Genomic DNA, 9,284 nt, shown 5'->3' on the forward strand with positions numbered 1-9,284 from the left:
AAAAATCTTTCAGGGGCATCTCAGGACAACAACTGCACAACCCCATTCATAGCAGTTTAATTACACCAACATGTAGTCTCCTAAAAACTAAAAATTAGAAACAGCATAACTGGGAAATTATATATTTTCATCATTATATTATTTGAGTACAGTACTTATAAAAGCAGTACTTATAAAAGCGCTCAATTAAATGTATTATATTTAAGTATTTTTATTGGATAACACACTTTAAATTGAAATATAGGCTAGTGTCTTTTAAAACATTTACTTTTCAGGTTTTCCAGGAGGGAAAGGCAATATGGAAATGCAATATTTATTACAGGAAACATTACTGCTTTGCCAAAACACCTTGTCAGACCTTTAAACTATACCTTTAAGAGCAGACTTATAGATTTATACAGTGAATGGTTAAGGCATTGTTGTAATCCAACCTCTTCTCATCATTACTGAATTGAATAGCACCCAGTGTGACTTGAGTAACCAAGACAACATGAGATTCACTTTTTAATATTATGGCAATATACCGATTTTAATTCATGTCTTCAATCACATAGGCACTGCAGTGTTGTTTACAGTACAGTACGATGCAACTTGACTGTACATCACGAGCCCTACCAGAAATACACAAGTACCGAGAAGCTTATTGATTTTGGTGTCTCCTTCGTATTTCCAGCAGGCCACAACTCCTGTCTGTGGAGTTACACTCCTCTCTGTATATTTAGATGAACAGTTGAACAAAAAGGAAAAACGCACAAACTCTTAAGAAGTTCAATCCATAATGTATCTTAAAAAAGAAAGAAAAAAGAACCAGAAAAAAATCGTCTGGTTGAATGATGTCTTGTATATTTGAGGTCTTATGTGTCATTGTCGATCCTGTGAGCTGAAAATGAAAAATAAAATAAATCACTGTTAATATGAGACACGTATAAGGTAGCAGAATAGGCATCTTAAACTGCTGCATCTAAGATCTGAGAGTTACAATGAGAGAGAGAGAGCAGAAAGAGAGCAAGACGGTTGAAATCACCAGCCTAAAAAAACTCCCTTAACGTTTCCCGGCCTCCCTGTTTCTGGAGCTATGATAATGCTGTGTGAGCGCATGTGATTGACATGCAAGATGCATTCCTGAAACCAATCAGTAAGAGAGGCTCTGATTGGTTTAGAATGACCCAGGAGCAGGCAAAAATCGAAATTGTCTCAAATACAGAGGCAAGCGAACCAGAACAGACATCCTCACAGAGCATTTCATTTACTAATAGCGGACAGATGGTCAAGTTGTTTCTCACAAATTACGTTCAGATTACAGCTCTAAAATGGACAGCTCCTCTAACCAATATGTTTTCAATTAAGGAAACCATTTCCATCACAAGTTAAAGAGAGATTGCTAATTGATATGTATTAATCACTGCTCAATAATGATACTAAGTAAAGTGTGATTTTTGTCGTAGGATTTCACAATACTATGAACTACATTTCTGTATACTACTGATGGAATACTGAAGTGCATTTCCCTCTGTACTGATAAAACACACACAGAAACCGAGACAGGGTGAGACAGTGTCAGTTCAGCAGAGCTTCCCCGACCGTCGTGTCAGGGAGTGTCATCAGCTCTCTACCATAGGGGTGCAGTAAAGATGCTTACATTGCTTTGGTATCCTGAGTGGCTCAGTGTCCCCTGACAGGACCTGATGCATGACCCCCCGGAACTGGTAGAGCACCTTCAGGCACTTCTCCTCCCCCACGCAGGCGTCGTAGAAGCCAGGCAGCCCTGACTGGAAAAGGCAACGCAAGGTCAACTGCCAGTGGCACATAGAAGCACCCTGTGACCAAATGTTTACCCAACAACCCAATAAGTACAGGGAGATATTTTAGTTGTGGTTTTTAGCAACTATTTCAGAGTGAAAACGGAGAAACATTCAGTAGTAATGGAAACAATGGACGTAGAAGCATTCGTAGCTAATTTCACCTTAACCTCTAATATCACACTCGTTAACACCAGGAAAATATGACGTTTAATTTCCATTTTTGCTCTCCTCAAACAAACATGCAGTCAACATGTTCCAATTTATTATTCAAAACATGCATGCATTCTTGCCAGATAGTTCAGTGCATTGTGTCCAGTGCATTGTGTCCATAGGTAAATCCCAGAGGAATATGTCTCAAATGTTAAATATATGTAAAAATATCTGTGTGAGTTATTGTGTCGGACACACATCGTCATATGTGCTGTGGAGTTATCACCTGCTGGATTTGTTATAGCAACATCATAGATAGATTATGTTAGATTAGCATAGGTAGATGTAGTGGCACTCCGATACGTTCTAGCCCATGTGTGGATGGGTGCCCACGGTGTCCATACCTTTGTGGCCTCAGTGAGGATGAGCTTTGAGTCTTTCACCAGGCACTGAAGAGGTACGGTCACATCGATGACCTTGGCCCTTTCGTGTTTCTTACTGTTGTCCGTCACAAACTTGCCGTACCATGCGTTGAGAATGATTAGACCTAAAAAAACAAACAAAATGAGGAGATGGATTTTACACAATAATCGGTTGTGTTTTACACAACAGTGACAAACTTATGTACGAAATTATATTCAAAAATAATGAACTTAAGTGTTCAGTAGGCAAGTCTGTGACCTTGTATGACTATAGAGCACAGCATGTAAACTGCATTATCTATAAACATTGAACTAATTTAGTACATTGAGCAGGACATTGGTACCAGATGATTAGAATGGCCGTGATAGAGCCTGGAGTCTACCATAGAAAAATCCTGACCAACTTTGTTTTTGGACTTGGCAAGGGTTCTGAGAGATCTAACAGTATAACAAGAGTTTCAAAGTTCAGAGGTAAAAGTTGAGGATCAAGTACTTGATTAAGGACAGGAGCAGCCTTATGTCTACTGTGAACAGAACAGGCAGCCAGTGAGATGGGAGCGAGGTGTGAGAACATGAAGCAGTATTCAGCACAAAAACAACTGAGTGGGATTTTGCCTGGTTTAACGTTTACTCAACGAGTTTAGTTAAGGAGTCATTTACGGAGCTCTTGCAAATGCATCACAACCTGGAGTGCCAGTGATTGAAATCCCCAAGCAATTTGGACAAAGGCTTCTTTTTTTACTCACAAGTTGGTTCAATTTAATCAGTACGCAGCGAAGAATGAGAAAACACAATTAACGTCTAATTTGGGTACCTGGGAAGTACTGATTTTCATTAGAATAAGAGTACTACATTAACTCGGAGATGAAGGTGTGTGCTTGTCATTAGTTGTGACTTCACCAACTTGCAGGACATGACGCTGCTTAAGGGTACCTGCGTTGAAAACAATTACAGCAACCACCACAGTGACAGACCAGTGGTACGCCAATTACTGCTTGTTTTAATAGTGGCGGGCACACTGTGTACTCGTAAAATAAATGAAAAGCCATAATTAGCACTTGCCTTAATAGGGTTACAAAGGTCATCTCTAAGAGAGCCGATGTACAAGAATTATTTGTTTGAACAGGAATGCATTAAAAGGAGCGGTGAAAATACACGTAAACATCCAAAATTTGTGTTTATGTGTCGAATCAAATGAGAATGAAATACAAACATGCAATCAAATATGTTGATGTAAAAACAATGCAATGCTTTCACAGTCAGGCATACACAGCCCTTACCCATTCTGGACTCCTCAGCTTCAATAATCCTGCGCACAGACTCCTGCATCAGCAAGACCTTCATAGGAAAGCAATGGAGAGAGATGAAGGCGGTTAGACTTCACATGATACTGAATCTATTCCTATTCTACTAATAGGACTACTATTCTACTTCATTAAGCAGGCACTTTAATCAAGTTTTTTTTATTTTCATTCATATACAGGTAAGGGGTAGGCCGGACAGGAGGGAATCAAACACAACCTGTCAGCCACCATTGTGGTTGGTCATCTACATCTTGCCACATACAATACGACTGATGCAGCTTAACAAATGTCTTGAAACTGACTAATATTTGAGATGTTCATGCACACCCCACCGCGTCTACATGCTGGGAGCCAAAACGGACGCTAATTGCTGGGCTGTAGTGAACTCACAGAAGACTCCGCTTCTTGTCGCTTCCTGGCGATGTCAGTGGCAGAGCTTTCCCGCTGCTTCTCCAAGTCCCTGTTAAGTAGAGAAATAAAAGAATATCCCCCCCTCCTTAGATCACAGCTAGATGTTATGCTGCCTAGAACCCCATTAAAACAAATAAATACATTGCATTTGACAGGCTCAAATTAGAGTTAATTCAGTCAACAGCAGGAGATGGCTTTGGATTGATTTGGTTACTCGGTCACTTTATTGCACACACACACACACACACACACACACAGCTAGCTTACTGTTCCTTCTGAGAATGCAGGTAGGGTCTGATGACCAGCCGCTGAATGGCAAGGTAGAAGACTAGTGGTCCGACGGTGGCATAAAACACTGCACTGGGCAGGAGCTGATCGGTCAGGTGGATGGGGAAGAAATAGGTCTGACTGGCTCTGTTCAGCCTGTGGGAAGAGACACACACAATGCATCAAACACAAAAGAAGATATTCTGCTTGGAGAGTGTCCCAACTATTTCTTCAAAGTTTTTCTAGAATTATTGATCCCATTCCTTGAATTCGGGCAAAATAGTTTGAAGGAAGACTATGAAGTAATGCATAGTCAAAGATGGAAAGAGGTTCAAATTGATCAGCATAATGGTATATTTAACATTCCTTTGATTTAAAGCACATTGTACTGCATTCCATCAATTGCTAATCTTCATGAGACAGAACACAGCAATAAGTAACATCTAGGGTAATATCTGACATGAAGAGAGCTCAGCGTTAAGTTACAACTACAGTTACATCTGATATGAAGCGAGCTCAGAGTTAAGTTAGATCTACGGTAACTTCTGACAGGAAGCAAACTTAGTTTTAAGTTACATCTGACTTGGAGAGTAGATCCAACTACGAGAGTTGGATCTACGGTAACATCCGACAAGAGAAGAGAGCTCAGTGCGGTTGTGCTCACTTGATCTTGAGGGAGACACCGTGGGGGACTCCAACGCTGACCGTGGCCCCCAGGACACTGTGTCGGCTGATCTTCCTCTCCGCGCCGTACTCCACCATAGTCCCGAAGAAGCCCGATCTGACCCAAAGAAAAGACCCAAGAAGCTCAACCTCCACACTCCAAATTTGTCCTCTCAGTTCATCTCCAACGTACTCAATGAGAACAAAGAATTGGGAGGCTTTCCTGAGACTATTAATTCACTTTCCCAGGAAAGTGAATTAATGATGAATATTTACATTAATAAGGCTTTAATTAGACCCTATATCTATAGATCACACACGGTATTAAAGATGCATGTCAGAGTGCATAGAGAAGATGTTTCTTGTCGTGGGAACATACTTTATGGAGCCTTTGATTTTGGTCTGGTCCTCATCTTGGAACTTGTACTGATAGCTCGTCATCACAAAGCAGTGAGGGATGCCAAGCTGCAAAAAAAAAAAGATATAATAATTATTCTAACGGCAGGAAGGCGATTGAACCATATCTAGTATATTTTCAATCCTCCTAGTTCAACTGAACTTGCGCATCAAGCACTTGGGGGTTAATATAGTATGGCTGACATCGAAACACTGACCTGCAAGGCGAAGGTGAAATGGCTGGTTTTGGTGTCTCTGACAATGCTGGTGTTCATGGAAGACTGTGTGCCCCAGCGCCACTGCAGGTAGCCCATGGTGTTTTTGTCCAGGTGACGAGCCAGAACAGTGGTCGCCCCGGGTCGCACGCCCCGGGACGAGAACTGAAGGCCACACTGAGCGGTCACGAAGCTAGCGGAGGGAAGACATGAGCTTTCAAAATCAATGCTTGAGTACAACTTCTAGCTAATTGTCCACTTCTTCTGCTTCTGCACGTACCAGCGTGGTGTCAGGTTTCTAAAGAGTTTCATCCCAAGGAGAGGTCCATGGGTGTCTCCAGCGCCAAATTCCAGCTGTGTACACATAAACAATCATTAGTCCTTAGAATCTATCACTTCATGAATGGTGGAAGAACTATTCAAATAAATCTCACATTATCTCCCAACAGTTACTAGCATTTACAGTACATGTGTCATGTGTTGATGTGCATAGTTTTGTTATGAGCATGGTCCTAGTAAATAATTGATCATAATATGCCAGCCATTCATGTTGAACATTTGTGGAAAAAAAAGATCGGATTGCTCACACCAATCAGAAACGACTTTCACTTAATGAAATGCAATGAATGAATGAAATCAAGGGACAGAGCAGAGGAGAAAGCACCAAAATGAATCTTGCAGAGGAGAGGAATAAAGTAATTAAAGTCATAAAACAAGTGTCAAGTCTGAGAGTTAACATGAACAGCAGGAATAAAAACTTTAGAAGTGAGACGACAGCTAAGCACACAAACTTTGTTCAAGACAGAGAGGCTCGCCAATAATGGTGATAAGTCAAGATGACACTCAAGAGCATGTTCTGACCTCTCCCCAGCCCTTGGCTGAAGTGACTCTTCGCAAGGCCAAGTTAATGTTACCCCCTCCAGTTCCATTTTGTGTTGACAAGGAGCCAGACAAAATAGCAGTGTCTGTTGTTGTAAGAGGTGCCTACAAGAAAGAACAAAAAGACACCAGTTATAAATTGCCTTCTAACAAAGTTGTCTCAGCCAACTTCTGGGCAGCACAGGTTTGCTGTACTAATACAATTCGATCTGTTTGTTACAAAGCATTACCTCTATAGATTGTGATATGTGCATTTTGTTGATCTCCACTTGTGGGTAACTCCCGCTGACCACATCCTCATAGTCCTCATCGTATCGGTCGAAGAGGTCTGTGGCATCGATGCCTACACTGATCAATCCCTATAAGAACAACAAATCAATTAAAAGATTTGTTTTATCTTTATAATATACATGGAAGTGATGGATCCGTCTCCTCCCCTCATCCCACCTTTGGATTGGTCCTTTGTTGAAGCCTCCTCTCCTCTCGCTCTTTGTGAAGGCGCTCATACTCCTCGCGGATCTCTACCGGTGTTCTTTTCCTCTCCACCACCTGCACATGTGGAAATGTGTCAATGAAGACCTTCAGTTCTCATTCACAACCATGACAGACAATGTTCTGGGAGTGTCTGATTATTGATAATGGTACAAAAGTTTGGTGTTGACCAACAGTTGTTACACACAGTTGGTGAACAGAATTAATGTTGGGCAGTACAAATCAACCCCATGCCTGCTGTTTCTACATAATATTCTACAATGCGTTTCTCATTCTGTAGTGAGAGATATCTCTTCTGGAGAGTAGATGCTTACCTCCCATCCTTCCACATCCAGTCCTCTCTTTCCATAGATATCGTATATTGCCCGTGCCTGAGGGTCGCTGAGTACTACAGAGTAATACAGATAACCATCAATTATTTAAAAGGACAGCCGATTTACAAAGAACAATTGCAGATGCGTTGTTGTAACAGGTGGTAACAGGTTACTCATAAGCTTGCCTTACCTTCATAAGCTTGGTGTACAAGGTTAAAGAGCTGTTCGGCTTGTTGTTTCAGCTCAGGGTCCCTGTGCTTGTCTGGGTGGTAAATCATACATAGCCTTCTGTATGCTGCCTTCAGCTCATCCTGTGTTGCCTGAAATCATGACATTTAGCAAATGGACAAATTGGTACATGTAAGAGGTAAATAAGAGAGAGTCATCAAGAACTCATGGCAATATGAATTAATTAAAATACAATTAGAGAGGTTGATGCAAGAATACAGTCTAAACTCCATGCTAGTCAATTTGATTGGGTGTACTACTGTGTGTTACATAGGAGATAATGCTGTCAAAGTTAATTGACAAGTGAAAAGCTTAATGGGAACGGTTCAGGACCATGTTCAGGATTGTGTTAAATGTGTTGCTAACTAATAACTGCACTGATTACTGAACCCTTTGATTGGAACATGGCGAGGTTAACATCATTGACAGACATAATTGATTAGACATCATTCACACTGCGCTAGGGAAAGTAAAACTCTAGCCCGATATGTGATCCACACTTTGCACTGCACTATGTTACTGGGTCATATTAGCGATTCCATTGAAAACAGTGAGATACTATGACATTATGTTGGGCCCAGCTTTTAAACTCGTCTACACTGCTCAACATAAAAAACCCTACTCTGGTCACCAGGAGTATGAACATTACATATAAGGTAACAATGACAGTAGTTGTAACGCAACAGTTAACTTGGGTTAATATCGTTATGTAAAGCATATGTTATGTGACCATGAATCGTAGTATACTGTATAATACAGAGTGCTGGTTCACACATGGGGCTACATGAATCAGTAACAGTAAATTAGCCATTATAAATCGTATAGAACACGGCATGGCGTTATGAGTGACTCGTTTTTACTCAAATAAAGTTAATGAACACCGATGCCCCACTAAGTTAATTAGTTAGTTCGACTGCAAGGGAAAGCAGTGAGCTGGGGGATGGTGGATGTAATGCCCCCGAAGTGTCTCCTTTCGCTGCGGAGCATATGCTCTCCGCATACCCTGAGATTGTCCATACGTGTGAAAGACTGCCATGGTTTAAACTGGAAAAACTGAACTTACAGCAAGAGCTTATAAAAGATACGAATACTTAGAAAGAAAACTAAACAAAATAAAACTAGTCTACAACTGTATGTATGCGTTTGCCAAGATAGTATATGACGTACAGGGAGACCAGAACACAACTCTGAACTGTCAAAGAGAAAAAAAAATCAATGTCGAGGGTCACTTGTTAGCACACGGCTAACGATAGCTCAAACTGGACACATGTGGAGCAAATTCCGGACGCTTAACTCTCCAAAAAGGTTTACATATGCAAGAACAAACATGTTTTGTAACAGACAATCGCATACTCTACCTCTCTCCTGACGTTTAGCAGCGAATAGTAATCATCATTGTCAATCTCATCATCTTCCAAGGCGGACGCCATGTTTACAACCTGTCATGCCTTCCTCGAATGGTCAGCGTCTGGGGGCTGACGGTCGCCCCCTTGTGGTTTGGATGACTACCAACATTTATTTTGACATGTATACATTGCTGCGATTATGCTTAAAATATACATTCAAAGTGTTAATTGCACGATTGCTTTTACATTAATATGGTCTCGTCAGGAAAAGGCATACGTCATTGGGAATCTTATGGATCTTGAATATGTAGAAAGTTGTTTTGTAGAAAATTTCTTACATATAGGTTCAATTATAAAGTCTTTCACAGCAATCACTTTTCCTTGAAAATCACTTG

General features: G+C 40.9%; 1 protein-coding gene across 1 annotated transcript; it reads right to left on the reverse strand.

Annotated features, from left to right (window-relative positions):
* Positions 1-175: 175 nt before the first annotated feature.
* dnajc11a (DnaJ (Hsp40) homolog, subfamily C, member 11a) lies at positions 176-8,998 on the reverse strand. The gene is made up of 16 exons (XM_084479544.1): positions 8,902-8,998; positions 7,506-7,635; positions 7,316-7,389; positions 6,957-7,058; positions 6,740-6,868; positions 6,492-6,614; positions 5,911-5,984; positions 5,634-5,823; positions 5,399-5,484; positions 5,021-5,137; positions 4,357-4,512; positions 4,069-4,138; positions 3,655-3,712; positions 2,357-2,499; positions 1,640-1,769; positions 176-880 (listed from the first exon to the last, which is right to left on the reverse strand). Exons 1-16 carry the CDS (start codon positions 8,971-8,973, stop codon positions 855-857), a joined length of 1,680 nt encoding a protein of 559 aa, XP_084335670.1. The 5' UTR covers positions 8,974-8,998; the 3' UTR covers positions 176-854.
* Between the last annotated feature and the right edge of the window lie 286 nt (positions 8,999-9,284).

Source organism: Micromesistius poutassou (genome assembly GCF_964030765.1).
Source record: "Micromesistius poutassou genome assembly, chromosome: 15".
Lineage (NCBI taxonomy): Eukaryota > Metazoa > Chordata > Actinopteri > Gadiformes > Gadidae > Micromesistius > Micromesistius poutassou.

Coding starts and splice junctions, on each gene's coding strand:
- dnajc11a (XM_084479544.1), bottom strand. CDS start 8,973: ATGGCGTCCGCCTTGGAAGATGATGAGATTGACAATGATGATTACTAT. Junction 7,059..7,315: donor TGGATGTGGAAGGATGGGAG/GTAAGCATCTAC, acceptor CCACATGTGCAG/GTGGTGGAGAGGAAAAGAAC. Junction 881..1,639: donor ACTCAGGATACCAAAGCAAT/GTAAGCATCTTT, acceptor TTTCATTTTCAG/CTCACAGGATCGACAATGAC.